General features: G+C 42.2%; 1 protein-coding gene across 4 annotated transcripts in view; it reads left to right on the top strand.

Annotated features, from left to right (window-relative positions):
• TTLL5 (tubulin tyrosine ligase-like family member 5) overlaps positions 1-17,689 on the top strand; it is a 248,736-nt gene that overhangs the window by 126,595 nt on the left and 104,452 nt on the right. For all 4 annotated transcript variants that reach the window (XM_012724493.1, XM_012724492.1, XM_012724491.1 and 1 more), the window contains one exon: positions 6,197-6,351. In XM_012724493.1, the coding sequence (XP_012579947.1) occupies positions 6,197-6,351 (155 nt within the window). The remainder of the gene's footprint in view (positions 1-6,196; positions 6,352-17,689) is intronic.

The following is a 17,689-nucleotide window of genomic DNA, read 5'->3' as shown; positions in this document are numbered from 1 at the left end:
GGGAATCGAACTCATGCGGAAGTGGCTTCAGATTCTCAGTGCTGTGCTTTAACCCGCTGCGCCACCAGGGAGGGCCATCTTTTTCCAGTTCTTTAAGGTGGGAGATTAGGTTGTTTCTTTGAGTTATTTATTTCTTTATGTGAGCCTATATTGCTATATATTTTCCTCTTAGAACTGTTTTTAATGTTCCCATAAGTTTTGGAGACTTATGTCATCATTGTCGTTCTTCTCCAGGTATTTTTTAATTTCTTCTTTGATCTCCTCATTGATCCAACAGTCCTCCAGTGATGTGTGTTTCAGTCTCCACGTGGTCGGTGGGTTTCTTGCCTTCTTCATATGGTTTATTTCTAGTTTGATTCCTTCATCGTCAGAGAAAATAGTTGGTATGATTTCTATCTTAGTGTATCTATTAATATTTATCTTGTGATCCAATATGTGGTCAATCCTAGAGAATGATCCATGTGGACTTGAGAAAAATGTGTAACCATATTTTTTGGGGTGCAGTATTCTATAGATGTTTGTTAGACCCATGTTGTCCAGGTCCTTGTTGGAGCTTTAGTGTCTTTGCTTATTTTTTGTCTTGTTGATCTGTCCATTGTTGAGATTGGTGTATTGAAGTCTCCAACATTGTATGTATTTTCTCTGATATACATTTTCATAGATGACAGTAATTTCCTGATATATTTTGGTGCTCCTTCATTTGGTGCATATATGTTGATGACTGTTATGTCTTCTTGTTGTAGTGTCCCCTTAATGTAGTGGCCTTCTGTGTCTCTTTTAACCATTTTTTAGTTTGCAGTCTATTTTATCTGATATAAGTATAGCTGTTCCTGCCTTCTTTTTTGGTCCATTTCCTTGTAAGATTGTTTTCCATCCTTTTAATTTCAATTTGTTTTTATCTTTTGTAGTTAGATGTGTTTTCTGTAGGCAGCAGAACATTGGGTTCTGTTTTTTTTGTTTGTTTGTTTGTTTGTTTTTAATCCATCCTGCAACTCTGTGTCTTATTATTGATGAGTTTAATCCATTTACATTTAGGGATAATATTGATATATGGGCACCTACATTTGCCCTTTTTTTTTGGTCTTTTTGTATTTTTATTCCTTGTTTTGAACTATTCTTGTTCGTTCTTCTGTTGGATTTGTTTTGAGGGATTCTTGTAGTGTGTTTTTGGAGTGGGGTCTAGTCTTGTAGTGTTTTTTGGAGTGGAGTTTCTGTTTGCCTGAAAATGTCCTTATTGTTTCTTCATAGAGGAAAGAGAGCTTTGCAGGATGGCGTATTCTTGGTTTGTATTTAATGCTTTGGAGTTTGTGGAGTATGTCCCTCCACTCTCTTCTTGCCCATACTGTTTCTTTGGAGGAGCCTGATATCAGCCTGATCAGTGTTCCTTTATAGGTTATTTGTTTCTTCCCTCTTGTCATTCTCATAATCTTTTCCTTGTGTTGTATTCTTGGTAGTTTTACTATGATATGTCTTGCTGTATTTCTCCTGTTGTCGTGGTAGTTTTGTGCTCTTCTTGCTTCTTGGATGTCTACTTTCATCTCCTTCTTCATATTAGGGAATTTCTCTTCTATTTATCTCTGTGAATATTTTCTCAATTCCCTGGTCTTTCTCTTCACCTTCTGGGATACCTATAACTCTGATACTTCCTTTCCTAATGGTGTCAGATAGCTCTTGAAGTGTTTCTTCATTCCTTTTCCTTTGTTACTTCTCTCTTTTTCTGTTTTAATTCTCTTTATTTTTATGTCTTCGAGTGTGCTGATTTGTTCTTCCATTTCATCTATTGTGTTTTCATTACTTTTCCCAGCATTCTTTATCTCCTCTAGTGGCCTTTTCATCTCCTGTTTCCTTCTTCTGTTTCCTTCTTTAATGTCTTATTTTCTTTCTTCAATTCGTTGATTGCTTGTCTCATATCGTTTTTTTTCTTTTTCATTTCTTTCATTCATTTCCTTGTTTGCATTCTTCAACTCCTTGATGACTTGCCTCGTGTCATTTTTTTCCTTCTCATCTTCTTTTTGTTTGTTTATCATGATGATTCTGAATTCTTTGTCTGGTAGGCTGAGCAGTTCTTCTATTTCTTTGGTGATTTCTGGTGACTGATCTTTTTGCGGTGAATTTTCCCCTATGGACTTACTTGATTATTTGTTTGTCTTCTTTTCCCTATCATGTATTTTCTAATACTTTCTATTCGTTCAGACACAGTGTTGCTATTATTGACCAGCCTTTTTTCTGGATGTTCTTTCTGGGATGGCAGAGGGACTTCAAGACACTTTAGTTGTGGAGTGTATTCTGAGCCTTGTTTTGTTTTAATATCTCTTGTTTTTCCAGCTCCCACTTTTTGGAATTGTGTCTCAGCCATTGACAATCTCTTATGGTGCTTAGCTTCTTCCATTAACACGTTGAGTCCTTGTCTCTGGAAGGTGCCTGTTGATCTTTGTAGCCTTCTGATGTCCCGGGTTCCCTCTGTGCTTGGATGTGCCTGTAGGGAGTGGGGCACGTTAGAAGTCTTGTAGGTCTCTGTGCAGCTGGGCCTGTGGTTGAGCCAGTCACTGGGTTTTGTTTACTTTCACAGCACTGTGAGACTTGCAAGGGAGTTCCTTACTGGCTCACAAGTCTTCAGGCCACTGTTATCCAGTAATGTCTTGAGTCCTAGCTTCTGCTGTGGGGGCGGGGGATGCAGGGGTACAGGGAATGGCAGAAGGGCTGCAAGCCTCCTACCTGTGCAGGCTGCCAGTCCTCCCTCAGTGCCTCCCGGGCTCTTTGGACCCACTCCAAGCAGTCTCTCCCTGAACAGTTTTTCCCCACTGCTTGGGGTTCACTCACAGAGCTGAGTTGTCTCTCTTTAGCTCCAGGTCTTTACCGCAGGTTTTGTGGTAAACAGGTAGAGTGGTAGCAAATCTCTAGTCTGAGGCACATTTTTTGCCCCCTTTGACCTCAGGGTCTTTGTGAATTTGCTGACCCTACCTTAGTGACTAATGGCGGGAACAAGCCTCCAGGCCTATGCTGTGGGAGTGGGGGGTACAGGGAGCTCTGGAAGCAGCTCCCCCTGCTGCCATTTCCTCCTCCCCACTTCCTAGGCTGTCTGTGCCAACTCCAAGCAGTCTTTCCCCACAGCTTGGATTCCACTTACCGAGCTGAGTTGCCTCTCCTTATCTCCAGGGCAGGGCCAAAGGGCAGCACTTCCTAGTGCATGGGCACCTGGGTGCCTGGACACCCCTGGATCAGAGCTCCCCAATAACTGATTCTCCCTCAGTTATCTTCCTTCTAGTGAGTCCAGGGTGCTCTCATTTGGGTTGAAACACGTAGTATGTAAGTCTACAGTCCGTTTTTAGTATTATATTCCTGTGTGAGCTTGGACGTAGTGATTTCGGCATCTTCACTCTGCAGCCATCTTGCTGGATCTCAATTTTTTTTTTTTTAAGATTTATTTATTTGTGCATACAGAACTGGGGTACAGGCCAGAGGCTCAGGGGCGGTGAGAGGCTTCACCAGAGACAGAGTGGGGACCAGAACAGTCAGGTCGACAAAGTACACTGCTGAGGGAGCAGCGGGCGGGTCAAGAGAGGTCTGCCACGCCATGTGGTCACCTCCTGGGCAGGCGGGAATCGAACTCATGCGGAAGCGTCTTTAGATTCTCAGTGCTGTGCTTTAGCCCACTGCACTACCAGGGAGGGCCTGGATCTCAAATTTTTAATGATAATATTTCTCATGGCAGCTTAGCATGTAGACTTCAGATTTTCTGAAACTTGCTCTAAATTGTTTTATTTATTTTTTGCATCCTTGACTTATTTAACCGTTTACTTACTGCATTAAAACCTGAACATCCAGACAACACTGAGAAGTACTAAAACCTTAAAGTTGTTGATGATCATTTCTCCTACTCTTTCCCATCTGTTCTCTTACGTCTTGCTCTTCATCCCTTGAAGGGCTTTTCTGCTGGTTTTGAAAAATTCTCTGAACTTTATGGAAGAGAAGCACTAAATGATTGTGCTTTTTTGTTCTTTCCTTTCCTTTCCTTTCCTTTTCTGAAATGCCTTGTCTTGAACGCTCCTCAAATTTTAAGATACACTTGAATTACCTGTGGACCTTGTCAAGTGTGGGTTCCCTGGGCCTGGGGCTGGGCTGAGAATCTGCCTTTTTGTGTCTCAGGCAGTGCTGCTGCTGCTGACCTGCTAAGAAACAAAGCTGAGTACATTTTCCTTTGCTTTACTTCCTTGGTGTCCTCTGGCAAAAGATAAGCAGTGGGAAATAATATTTATGGGGAAAAAGGAATAACTGGTATAGTTTGGTGTAATGGAGCCCTAAAAAAAATCTGTTTTGAGAATTTGAGGTATGTATCATATTGTAGTTTCACAGATCTCTCATAACAAGGATATCTAGACCATTTCCCTATTAGTTTCAAAACTAGAAAATGGATTTTAAAACAAGAGTTTTAGAATTGCTGTGTGACTTTAGGGAGATTGCTTATCATAATTTGAGTCTTAATTTCTCCATTTCTGAAGTGAATATAGCAGTATTTACTTTTATGAAAAATGGTGAGGAGTAAGAGAAACATAAAACCTCGCCTACTTATAAGTGTGTGATGCGACTGTAAGAATCCAAATGAGTGGCCTCCCTGGTGGCACAACAGGTTAAAGTGCAGCACTGTGAAGCTATGGCAGCCACTGCAGCGTGAGTTTGATCCCCAGCCAGGAAGGTGACCCACAAGGCGCGCAGCAGACCTCTCTCGATCCACCCACTGCTCCCCTCAGCAGTGTATTTTAGTACATCTGCCTATTTTGCTCCCCACTCTGTCTCTGGTAAATCCTCTCACTTCCTAGACCTCTGGCCTGTACCCCAGTTCTATATGCATAAGTAAATAAATCTTAAAAAAAAAAATCCAAGTAGTAAACTCTGTTATTTGTGAAACTGTACACCATATGCACTTGCACTTAGAGGAAGGCTTTCCGGGTATGGGCCCTGTCAGTTTGTACGTCAGTGACTTTTGTCTAGTTGTTTACCATCTCTAGACCATAGTTTTCTCTTTGGTAATCATGGGTAACAGCAGAGCATACTTCTGAGGACTTGTTAACCTTGCATATACATCAAGATATTGTGGAAGCATCCATTACATGGGCCAGAGTGAGCACTAGTAAATGTTGACCATCAGGATGAAAATGATGGTGTTTAAATCAGAGCAGCCTAGCCAAAAGACAGAAGATTTTACCCCGTCTGCTATCTCCTCTTTCCCATTTACTAATTTCACAACTACAGAGTTTACACTAAACATGGTAAAGTGTTGTATACATTTTGTCCATATTACTGCATGTCCTCCTCTAACTTATTAATAAGTCTTCTTTATTAAGACTTTGGCACAGCTGACTGAGGCAGTCATTGGAGATGCTACTAGATATCACAAAGACCTTTCTCACCTTGTATTTTTATAAGCTGCAAAACCATGTCTAATTTCAAAGTGCTGGTGTTCAAGCCAGGTGTCAGGGCAGGAAGGTGTGGGCAGGGTGAGTCCAATCCTACAGAGGGTCTGATTGAGAAGCTAACCTATGCAGCCTGTAGGGTTTAGGAAGAAGGCAAGGCTCTCGTATCACCCATGCCGAAGTTAAGTATTAATATTTTTTTATCATTATCATTTGTCAATGTAGCACACAAAAGTGGAATCTTAGGATTTGCATTTCTTTAACTGCCAGTGGCAATGACAACTTTTAAATGTTTAATTTCATAATTAATCAATATTACTTCATTTTCTTTTTTGACTGTATTTTCTCTTTCTAAATCAATGAGTTCTTTGTGTATCACAGTAATTATTATTTATGACTATGATTTAGTTAACATTTGGAGCTTTCAGATGAGGAAACGAAGGCCAGAAAGACTGAGTAGCTTGTCTAGTTTCTTAGAACCTGCCTGGCACAGAGTAAATATTCAGTTCATTTTTGCTGTTTTTGTTATTACTCTTTGTATTTTACAGTGCTTAGCACAGTACGACACTTCTGCAGAAAAATAGTTAGCATTCACTGCCCTCACGCACCCTCTCTCCTGCTCTGCATGTGCACAGAAGCTAGCCTGGAATGGGTGTCCTTGTCACAGCAACTGTTTCAGTCCGATGAGTCAGCATCTCCTGGCCTTTACTTGATTTTTCCCATATGTTTTTAATGGCTTTTCTAAAACTCAGTAAAATCAGGTCATTTCCCTACTTCATTTCTAGGTAACAAACCTGAATTTGACAAGTGGCGTCATAAACAGAAGCAGTGCTTCCACTCCCCCCACCCTGCGGCCTGTCATCAGTCCCAGCGGCCCCACATGGGCAATTCAGTCAGACCCCCAAGCTCCTGAGAGCCACTCCAGCCCTCCTGGAAGCAGGTATGTGAAGGGCCATGTGTCACAGCAGGACATTCGGGCCCCATGGGGATGGCCTGTGTCCTAATAAGCAAGCACTTCCATGTCTCCTGCAGAGATGGTTGAGGCAGGTGCCTTTCCCTGCCTGTCCCCTCCTCTGGCCCTTGAATAGAGGACCTCCTTTCACTGGTAAGACAATCTGTGGGCAAATAAGTGAAGAGGAAGTTTCTAATACAGCTCAGTAAATTCACTTCAGGGTGAAAGAGCAAGGATTTGTACTAGGTTCAGACCTTGCCTGTAGTCAGCATCTGCATTTGTTGACTTTTGACATTTTCCCCGTCTCCTCACTTTTTTTTATACTTTGTGCTATGTGGTTTTTCAGTAACTTTGCACTTTTTTTCTCTTGAAGGATGTATTTGTTTTTTATATTTTCATCTAGGTCATATAATTAAACTCAAACAGCCTCCTTAGACGGTATTCATTGGGAAGTGGGGAGGAACTTTCCTTTATGTAGTTGAGAGAAGTGGCAAAGGATAAAATCCAAATAGATTCTGACCATGAAGTAAGCAACTTCTGAATTCAAAAAGAAACCACTATGTTGAAATCTGGTCTCAAACGTATTTTAAGCTCCCCTATATAAAAATAAAAAATGTAAGACATAGATTCTTAGTACATCTTGATTTGGTGGCTTTTCAATGTGGGTTTTTTAATTCTACTTCTGAGTTCAAACAAGCTAGAAAGATGTGTGGCTACTGTGATGAAGTATTCTGAACAGCTGAGATACTGTTCCCTCCAAACATAGGAGCTTCACCAGAGCTGTCCCCCCAGAAGCCTCTCACCTCCATGCCAGCACCTCCAGTCACACCTCTCCTCGCATGCTGAGGTTGAGGGGTTGACCCAAGACTCTGGATCTGGAGGAAATATCTAATTGTTGCTCAAGTATGTGTTGTTATTAGAAGTATTTTTTAAGGCGCTAATTCTGGGAGCAGAGACTTCCCAGGAAACAGTGTAAACATAAGCCCATTACATTATGCTTCACAGCATCCGTCACACCAGTAATTCCTGTGGTCTGGGTGAAGAGTCATCTCAACCGAGAATTAGAACGAGTTGAAGCCCAAAAGGCAGGACTTTTCAGTTGGGACATCCTCCCACATGGCTCTCTTCACAGGAGAAGTCTTGTCTTGTGGTGATTTACAGTTTACAGAGTGACTGCATTCCTAAAACATAAGTCGTAAAAAAGAAATTCTGTTTATACCATAGAGCTTTATTTTCCATATAAAATATTTCCAAATATTCCATTTGCATTTTACAACCAGAGTTTTGTTTCTATGAAGGGCATTTTCTCTGCAATCTTAGGTGTATTATCTGTATAATAAGGCTACAGCCATTTTCCACACTATAAGCAAAATGTCAACACGGCCCATTTTGGGCAAGTAAAGGTTTCACGTTTTTATACTTGTCGATGGAATATGGGGAAATTTTTTAGTAAGAATGAGAGCTGGCTAGAACCTTCTCCTGTAGCACCTGCCAGTGCTGAGGTGCGGAAAGGTGAAGGAACCTGTCAGGGCAGACAGAGCCAGGCTGGGAGCAAAGCCCCATGAGTGATGTTCTCCCAGGCTGCTTCTGAGCGGGGGTAGACGGGCACTGTGTGATCTAGCCCAGAGGCCCGGGCACCAGAAGCAGTCCACAAAGTCTCCTGGCCTTGTCCTTTGCACAGCAGTCGTGCACACAATAGGCCTCTCTCCAGCTGCTCTTCAGGCTGAAGGGCCAGTTTGCAGGTCCTTTCCAGTGTAAGGGACTCTGCCACTCCTCGCAGGCGACTCTGGCTGCCCAGGCAGCCTGGCAGCTCAGCTGGGGAGTCCCAGAGGCATGTGGAATCCCTAGAGGTGCCTCTCCTAAAGCTGCCTGCAGTGACTTCCCAGAGATTCTTGCAGACCTGGCTGTGAATTGACGCTGCACACAGTCCTGTGCCCTGGCATGCACTTTTACCTGGGAGGTGGCTGTTGGGGGCTGTTTGGCCTCGCGCTGCTCCTTCCTTAGTAGAAGCATGACTGAATTTAAGAATACAGGATTGCTGCCTTCCCTGGTGGCACAGCAGGTTAAAGCACAGCACTAAGAAGCTAAAGCCACTTCAGCATGAGTTTGATCCCCACCCCGGAGTTGATCCACATGGTGCAGCAGACCTCTCCTGACCCGCCCGCTACTCCCCTCAGCAGTTGGTCTGTTCTGCTCCCCACTCTGTCTCTGGTGAATCCTCTCACCACCCCTGCACCTCTGGCCTGTACCCCAGTTCTGTATGCACAAATGAATAGATCTTTAAAAAAAAGTAAAAAAGAATATGATATTGGTAGCTTGGAGATGGTAGTTTTATTACTGGTTTTGACAGCAAGTGACCCTAAACTATACATTTAATCTTTTTATTAGGTAAGCACACTTACGCATAAACTGGTCAGTTTTGAGAGCTTTTAGATTGCACTTAAAACCCGTTGTTCTCCTTGGAAGCGGGTGCTAAGTAAATAAAAGGTGCTCTCACTAGTTTTTCTAAATAGCAACAGTGGATTCCACTGCTGATAAACTAATAACTTGCTAAACTAGGTGTTACCTGTAAACGGTAACAAAATGTAAAGAGAATCCCATTGCTGGCTGGGCTTTTCATCTGCATGGTGGAGGACTCAGCGACTTGGTAGCCACAGGAATGAAAACCGGTGACTCACGAGAACTCTGCAAAATAATGTTATTTTTCATTTCTCTGTGGTATTGCTATTGTTCTCAATTTTATGGATCACACAAGCTTTCACCAGACAACCTTGTTCTTCTCTCCGCTGTTTTGAAACCTCCCAGATGTAGCCTCAGGGCTGTCGTCTCCCATTGGGTCAGTGTGAGCTCAGCCCAGCTCTTCAAATCCCTTGGTTCCTTTGGTCTGTCTGGAGTCCCTGTTCAAGCTTTGTTGTGGGAGAGGAAGGCAGAGAGCCCGCAACTTGCCCAGACAGTCTGAGGCCTGGCCATGTAGCTCTCAGTTCCCTAGACACTCTGGAGTTGGACTTGGCGAGCCATTCCTCTGTTGTTACTTTTCAGAGGTAATAAGTGAGATTAATTGCAGGCCACTCTCCAGAAGAGAAAGTAGTCAGGGCCAAATCCAGTCACATGTTTAGAAGCCCAAGGTGTGCCTCCCAGCGAGTCCAATTTAGAATTATACAATAGGGCCCCAGGATGCAGGTACCAAATGTGCGTGACCTCTTTTTTTTCCTTAATAAAAAGATTTTATTTGATTTCTGGATGCTGGTACCTGGGTATTTAAACTTTTCTTCCACCCATGAACTGGGTAGGGTTTTCAAGCTGCCTTTTAGTTGTCATGTTCTGGGAGAAAGGGGAGGCCTGAGGGTCTGAGAGCTGATGTGCAGGGACATCGCACAGCCTTGCGTGCGTGTGGACGCTATCGGGAGGCGTGTTTCTGAGTGAGGAGCACTCAGTGGGTTCACAGTGAGTGCATCTTGCTTTGTGAGACCTGGAAGGGTTACTGTAAAGTCTTGGCTGCTGCTTGGAATGATTTGGGAAGGACAGGGCCTCAGACAGCTTGGCAGGAACCTGAGGCTCTGTTTTTTCCAGTCCAGCCCTTCCTTGTGGATCGAGCTGTCAGGGAATCCTACGAATGTCTGGCTTCTGCCTCTCTGTATGTTTTTCCAGCATTTGTCATTGAATTATTTTTATCCATCTCTGGCGTTTCCACACACGCAACCTGGGGCTCTGTCTGTTCCTCGATATTAAAGGTGGGGAGTTGAAAGCATGGCCCTGAGTTGGCTCCTCCTCTGTGTGACAGGCCAGGACGTCATGGTCATGAGCCACTCAGTGTGGCTGGGCCCCGCTCCATGGGACATCAAGATCAGAACTTGAAAATCAGTTCTGGGGAATGGGGTACACAGTGTAGCACTAAGTCTTGGAAATTTGGGTCTCTTTATTTCCTTTAAAGTATACGTCCTGTTTGTTTTCTGCGTGTTCGACATCGATTGACGGAATAGTGATAAGGGAAACAATCACGGAATAGTGATAAAGAAAACAGTGGAACCTGATCCACAGAGTTTACTGTCCGAGTATATCAGACGCTTAGTAGGCTGGGTGCTGGGTAGACTGAAGACATTCTGCTTTATAACTGAAAGGTGAAAGGTTACCACCTAACAGGGAGAAAGAGTCACATACACTCTCTTTCTTTCTCCCCCCCCCCTCTCTCTCTCTCTCACACACACACACACACACACACACACGAAACAGAGAACAGTGTCAAACGGCACCTTGCAAAAGATCTGAATTTTATGGCAGAGGCAAACAAAAATAATGTTTTTAAAAATACGTATCAAAAATGATTTAATCCTGTTGTATACTACCACATAGATAAATCTCAAGCACGTTATGTTCCATGATGAAGCACATTATGTTTCATGATGTAAGACAGTGGCAAAAGAACAAATACTGTATGATTCTACTCATTAGAAGTATCTGAAGTTGGGCCTGTCAAAGTCAAGTAGAAAGGTGATTGGCTGCCATGGACTGAGGGAAGTCAAGAGGGGGAATTAGTGTTTAATGGTTTAGAATTTCAGTTTTGCAAGATAGAGTTCAAGTATTCGTCATACAAGTGTATGAATATTTTCAACAGACGAAGTTGTACACATAACAAGTAGTAAATTTTAAGTTGCTGTCGTCCCCTCTCACACACAATAACAAAGGAAGAAGAGGCATGTGTAAGGACTGAAAAGAGAGACCCATATAGTTCTGCAGAAGTTATTCAGTGACTCAATAGCAAAGTTTTCCTTCTAACCTCTGCCTTTGTGCAAGGCAGTTAGTTATTCTGCACCTGGTTCTTTTAATGCTTCGAATTCTTTTTTTAAAGGCATGTTATCGTTATAGGAAAGGGTCCCTCAGCCCCTAGCAGGGAGAGGGCTTGGTGCCGTGGAGAAGAGACTTTAGCCATTACCCATCTGCAGTGTGCTCCCCAAGCTGGGTTCCAGAGAGGGGACCTCTCCAGCTGAGAAAGGGACGCCATCAGACTGAGGCCACAGGAGACGCTTCCTTTTCTTTGACCCCTTTGTTAAAGGGCGGCTTGTTTCTGCTCAACAGGCCCTTCCTCTCTGCTATCTTCTTGTGAATGTTGAAATTTCCATTGCAGCTCAATGTTCCAGCCAGTAAACACTCATATTTTCCATCCATCCTGGGGGTCGAGCTTTGGGAGAGCTTTTCTCTGGAGGAGTTTGGAGCTTATAATTTTGTACTTTATCCTGTTATATAAACAACACTCTCTAGCCAAAGAGCACAATCACAAAAAGAAACAACTCTGTGGGGGTGAGAGAAGCTGCTAAAAAAGAAGTGTTTCATGTTCAGTGTTCTGAAGAAGTGATACTCCGCTCTTCATTCTCCTTCCTTCCTTCCTTTCCCATAAAATGAAGTGTACCTGATCCTTAGCTCTCACCATTTCCTCCCCTTGAGTAAGACACTTCTCCAGTATGACTGATAACAGGCCTTACTTCTAGCTGAAATTACCCTGCTGCTTTTCTCACTCAGCCAGACGCATAACCGCCCCAGGGTTATGCTTTGTGTCAGACCTGCAGTTCCTCCTTCACTTCAGCCAAGTGCCATAGGGGTTTGGGCCAAGGCCAATGTGGTTGTAATCAGTGAAGATCTATTGAAAGAATGTGAGTAAACTTAGGAAATGTGTCAAAGACTGGACATCAGACCAGGACCTGGGCTGAGTGCATTTGGGAATATGCAGACCTAGTGTCAGGAGTAAGTAGATCTTTTCTGATCTGCAAACAAGCTTTGTGATTTGCCATTGTAGCATTTTTCCAGTTCGCCTCTTGTCCTTTCTCCCGAAGTATTTTAAGGTGCTGTCTTCCCTTTCCTTAGGATTATCACACATTCATAAGAATGTGTACTTGTGTACACACACACACATCCAGAGTCACTGTCAGAGGTAAGATTCTATTTTACTTAACTGTCCGCTTCATAATTCTTTGTCCACAATTAATGGTTGTTTTGGTTTTAAAAGATGCTTCAGTGATAAAAGTCCATGTGCTTGGCTGAATCAGACTCCTTTTCAAGAATTAGAAATTACATCAGTTACTTAATTCATAATTCAGTTTCATTCTCACCTGACTTTGCTGTCATCTTCTATCTTCTATGTTTACTCTATTTACTGGCCTTGAAAGAATGTGGGCAGAACCACAGTGGTCAAGAAACACTATAGCCTTTTTTGTGACTCTTGTAGAGAAACATCGATGATCCATTTTTAAAACTTGACTCGGCGTCGACTCAGTAAATTTAGAAGGAAGAGCAGACCTCTGCCCTGGGCCTTTAGCGAAAGATGGCATCCTGTCTTCTGTTCTTTGTTCTGTAAGAAGACACTCAGCATATTACTGAGCAAGTGCAACTAAGAAATCAATGCATTTGAAGACCTGCTATTTAAGATTTTAAAAGAAGAAAAACCTCCCTGTTTTAATAAAGGAAAACAATAGGCTTGTAGTAGTTGGAAAGGAGCAAAAATGCTTTCTTTCCTGCAGCCACTTCAAGGCTCAAATTTTGGTCTAAGTTCTTGAAAATTCTTAGTTCCCTTTTCAAAGAAGAGAGAAACAAATATTAAAGTTGCTTAGGATCTGGTATTGCGGCACCACTCGGCTTACTATCTAGTGCAGATAAAACAGGCCGCCGGCAAGTGCAGTGTCACTGAGTATCCTGGCAGGAAAGCAGTTACACCTCATTACTGTGGGGGGCTGCACATTACTCATTTTCACTGTGAAGTAAAAATTTTGATTGTAAACCATTAATGTACTCCTAAGGAAAGATAACTAAGAGAAGCTCAACTTAATAGGTCTAAATATGTTTAAACATGGAGCCAAGTATTCTTTGCAAGGTGCAAATAAGGCTGGAGATGGAGCAAGTGAGAGCTTAGGAGTTCAGAACAGCACCTATGCGGTCGCCCCTGGTGGTCACGATACCTAGCAGTTGAAATTTTGTCCTCATAGAGCCATCTTAGGCCTCAGAGGTAACATGAATGAATGATCGGGTTAAGACTGGTATTAACTTGGCTTCAGTACTGTGTTTGGCCTAGTCTTCAAAATGAGTTCTACTATCTTTCTATGAGAAAAATGAAATATGGTGTGTCGCAGCAATGTGACTGCAATCTAGAAGGTTTTATACTAGAAAAGCATGCTTTCTGGCATAGCAGATAAGGAAACTGTAACGGAGATCAATAAGTGGAATGTTCTTAAAGTCCAGAGGAAATCAAATTATGTTCTTCTAAAATTTGTTTGCACCAAAGAAAATTGAATAGATGAAAGAATCTGTTTGTTACATATTTAGTGCTTCAAACATCTTCTAGGTGCTTGAACTCAATATTGACATTTGAAATACAAACTCTACAGTGAAGAGTTTTGTTACCTTCTTACCAAATATTTACTATATTGAAATATCTGAAAAAAGAATCAAGGTGAAACGTTGTAAATAATGTTCCCATTGGGAAATGGCTACATCTGTTAGTTATTAGTATAGCGTTGTCCCTCAAGGGTTAACATAGCATTGTCCCTCAAGAGTTAACATAGCATTGTCCCTCAAGAGTTAAAAGTGGGCACTGGGCTGAGCTCTGAAAGACATATTAGATAGGGTCCCTGGACTTCAGGAGGAAAATCAATAGTCATAAGTTATTAATGTAAGTATTATGAAATAGTATGTGCTTGGAGAAGCTTGTCTAAGTCTTTCGCCCTTCCTATTTCAAAGGGATAACTAGAAGATTGTAATTTGGAGGAGCTCATCCAGTTGTAGGTTTATCAGTAAACATGTCCTTTCCATCTTTACTACTAGAGTAAAGATGAGATAGTTCCTGCTCCTTGTCTGTCATGAAAAGTTTTGTCTCTCTCTTTGACACTGAGGTCTCTAAATGCCACGTAAATAAATATTCCTTGTCTAACCCATTATTCTTTAGAATTTACAATCATGTAAGTTCTCCATACATATGTTATTAAGTTGTTTTTTCCTTTGCTAAAAACAAAACAATACGTTGTTTTAAAAACAAAACAATATGTTGAATGAAAGTATTAGTTTATAAATGATATGAGTTCAGAGGAGAAATTGACCACTCTGACCGGAGCAGCTGGCAAACACTTCATGAAAAAGAAAGGGTTGTGAGCTGAATCTGGATGGGGAGAGAGGATTAGATTGGCAAAGAGGCTGATATTAAATGATTAAGGGCTCATTGCAACTTCTTTGTGATTAATAGTCACTATGCAAAGATCTACAAATAGAACAGTGGTGTTCAATTGCAGCTGACAGTTCAGCAGGGTAGTCCAGAGAATATTGCCCAGTATGTTTCCTTCCTTTTTTGTTGAATGTAAAATATATGACAGAAAAGGAAGCCTCTTCACAACTCAGAAAAGACTTGGGTGGAAAGCTCAGTCTGCAGAGGAAGGGTAGTAGGTTTAAACTCAGTTCTAGATTCTGTATAGGTTGCATGTAGGTGAAGGAAAGAATGCACATGTTTGAGGTGCAGGAGGCACTTTCAAAGGACAGTGAATGGGAACCAGTCTGTCTAAAGCCAAGTGTTCCTATTAAAAAATAATGTATTTGTCAAACCACTTTGAGCTTCAAATGATGGAAATTGAAATTAAGTTACCCTAACTTTAAATAACAGGAGATTGTTCAGTCCATGTAATAGACAGTGTAGAAGTTGATTTTGGGGGCTGAGGAAGTGTCATTAATCATATTTTCTGCTTCTACCAGATTGCAACTAAAGGAGAAATCACACCCAAAGAAACTAGATAGCAAAAAGATTGGCTGTGTTACTGATAAGGATAAACTGGAGTACACAGCTTGGGGTATGCCACCATTGGGCTTCTGGCTCTCAGATTTTAGTCTTTCTAATTTGTTTTGTTTATTCTAGATTTTCTTCACTGATATTTTGTTAAGATTGATAATTAAAACAAAAATTTTAAGGAGAAAATAAAATAACACACTACAGTCCTAAAAAAACAAAAAGCAAAACAAACCAAAAACTTGGCCTGATTTTCAAGGCAAACACCTACATCTGGCCCAGTCTGCTTTTCCAGTCTTATTTTTCCTCACTAGCTCAGTTATAGCCTACTTGGTGGTTGAGAAACAAGGCTCGTTTATTTCCCATCGCTGCTTCCTTAACACATATTGTTCTATACCCCTTATCCTCTAATTTACTTTGCACTTTCCATCCTTCAGGAAAGTGTAAATTGTCTTTACTATGCTATCCCAGTGCCTTGGTAAACAATAGGGACTTAATGGCAAGGGCAGATAATAAATAAAGAATGAATTGAAACTCACTTCTGGAGTCCTGCATATATCCACTCTTTTCTCCTGCAGAACCCAGTTCTGTTTAGCATTTCTGCAGTCTTCCCTGATCTCCCAATCAATTGTCAGTCATTAAGGCTTCTCTTCTCTCTAGGCCTCACCTATTGGGCTCACTCCTGAAAGATAAAATTAAAGGAAGCTCTGCCTAAGTGCCTGCTCTAGTCCCAGAGAATGGGTGTGTGTGGCCCTTGCTGTCCTAGTGAACTGAACAGTGGGGAAAAGCTGGTTCCTGAGCTTAGAACTCAGACATCCTCTTCACAAATCACCAAGTTCTTTTTGCTTCTCTTTTAGACCATACTATGTGGTCCTTTCTGTTTATCCCAAATCAAAAGTGCTCTACAAGCAAAAGACCCTATCTAGGGGCAGGGGGCAGGGACAGAAGCTGAGTATGAAAGAAAAGGAAAAGGCAGAGACTCATTTTCCCATCTGGCTCCCCATCCCACCCCACCCATTTACAGTCTATTTTAACTCCCCTCCCAGAAAAGATGAGGGTGAAAGGTATCGGCCATCTTTACAGCCTGATGTGGAACGCTTGTCGCTTCACTTCAGCCTTTTCACATTAATTGACTAATAAGTTACAGTGTTTCTGTGACATTCAGCTTTTCAATCTTTTTTTTTTTTTTTTTTATTCATTGCTCTCTCCTCATTGTGCTTCACTTGATAGACTTGCTGGCCTCCCTTTTTTGAGCGGTTATTATGGGGTGGGTACTATTAGGCACCTCCCAGCACTACCTCCCGGCACCACATTCTCCCACCTCTGTATTTTGGTTGTTTGTATAAGCTTTTTGAGGAAGAACGCAAATCTTATGCATCATTGTGTCTTTATGTGCTTGATAACTTTGGTGAAGGAGTAAGTAGATCCATGCTGTCCAGTATCTCCACAAGCCATGCGTGGAGATATAAATTTATTCAGAATGAAAATTCAGTTCCTCATTCATACTAGCCACATTTCATATGCTCAAAAGCCACAGGTGGCTCATCGTTACCATATTAAGCCAGACAGGACTGGATGATTGACCAGAAGGTGTGACAGAGACCCCGCCTTGGCCAGTGGATTCAAAAAAAGTAAAAGGAGTGAGGTTCTTAGGCAGCATATTCTTGATTATCCTCTTAGGCTCTTCTGTAAGATGTCAATCCTCTTTTGTTTAGAACTAGAGATTTACCACAGATGCTGTTCTTGAACTAATTTGCGGTGCTGGGAGGGGCATATTCTAGTGCCTTGGGAATCTCGAAAGCCCAGAGCTTCTGTATTGCCGGTATCTAACCAGTCGGTGCTGGGCTGACCAAGAGGAAGGGGTTTCTCAAGGAGGTCCCAGCATTACACTTTATGTTCTGAGATATGCCCATGGGTAGACGTTAGGGAGCGGTCTCACCTCCCCAAGTAACCCAGCTCTCCATCCCTCACCTGCTTGGCTGGCAGCCCTGACATGGCCGTGGAGCCCTGGGGAAGCCAGCCAAACATGCGGAAGTGGTTAGGTCTGCTAGCTCCCAGGGAAGCTGTGGCTAGCAGGGGGAATGGGTGGGGTCCGGCCTGATGGCTTTAAAGGAGCCAAATCTTTGAAGTTTTGTTTTAGCAGCTGCCAGGTATGCTGTTTCAGCATTTCACAGGCTTTCTCACTATGCTCCCAAATCACATTTTTTCTTTACTATTTTGTGTGCGCAGTCTCCACAATGAAGCGTGGATGTCAGGAGGGGGAATATAAAATTGTGGAGTGAGTTACTAAACACAACCCTCTTGCTTTGCTTTTACGATGACTCTACCGTGAAATAGCCACTTGAGCGCTCCCAATCCCTTTTCACCTGCCAAAGGAGATGCAAACAAAACCCTCTTCTATCTTGGGAAAGTAGTAAGGTTTAAAAAACTGGAGTCCCTATATTTCTCTGCTATATCAGAGCATCTGTCTTGAGAATTTTTCCCTTTCCAGAAGAACAGAACAGATCTCTCTCTCTCTCTCTCTCTCTCTCTCTCTCTCTCTCTCTCTCTCTCTCTCTCTCTCTCTCTCTCTCT

The sequence above is a fragment of the Condylura cristata genome, unplaced genomic scaffold (assembly GCF_000260355.1).
Source record: "Condylura cristata isolate star-nosed mole 26May11 unplaced genomic scaffold, ConCri1.0 scaffold00013, whole genome shotgun sequence".
Classification (NCBI taxonomy): Eukaryota; Metazoa; Chordata; class Mammalia; order Eulipotyphla; family Talpidae; genus Condylura; species Condylura cristata.
The sequence above is the reverse complement of the archived record's forward strand: the minus strand, read 5'-3'. Positions and strand labels throughout refer to the sequence as shown.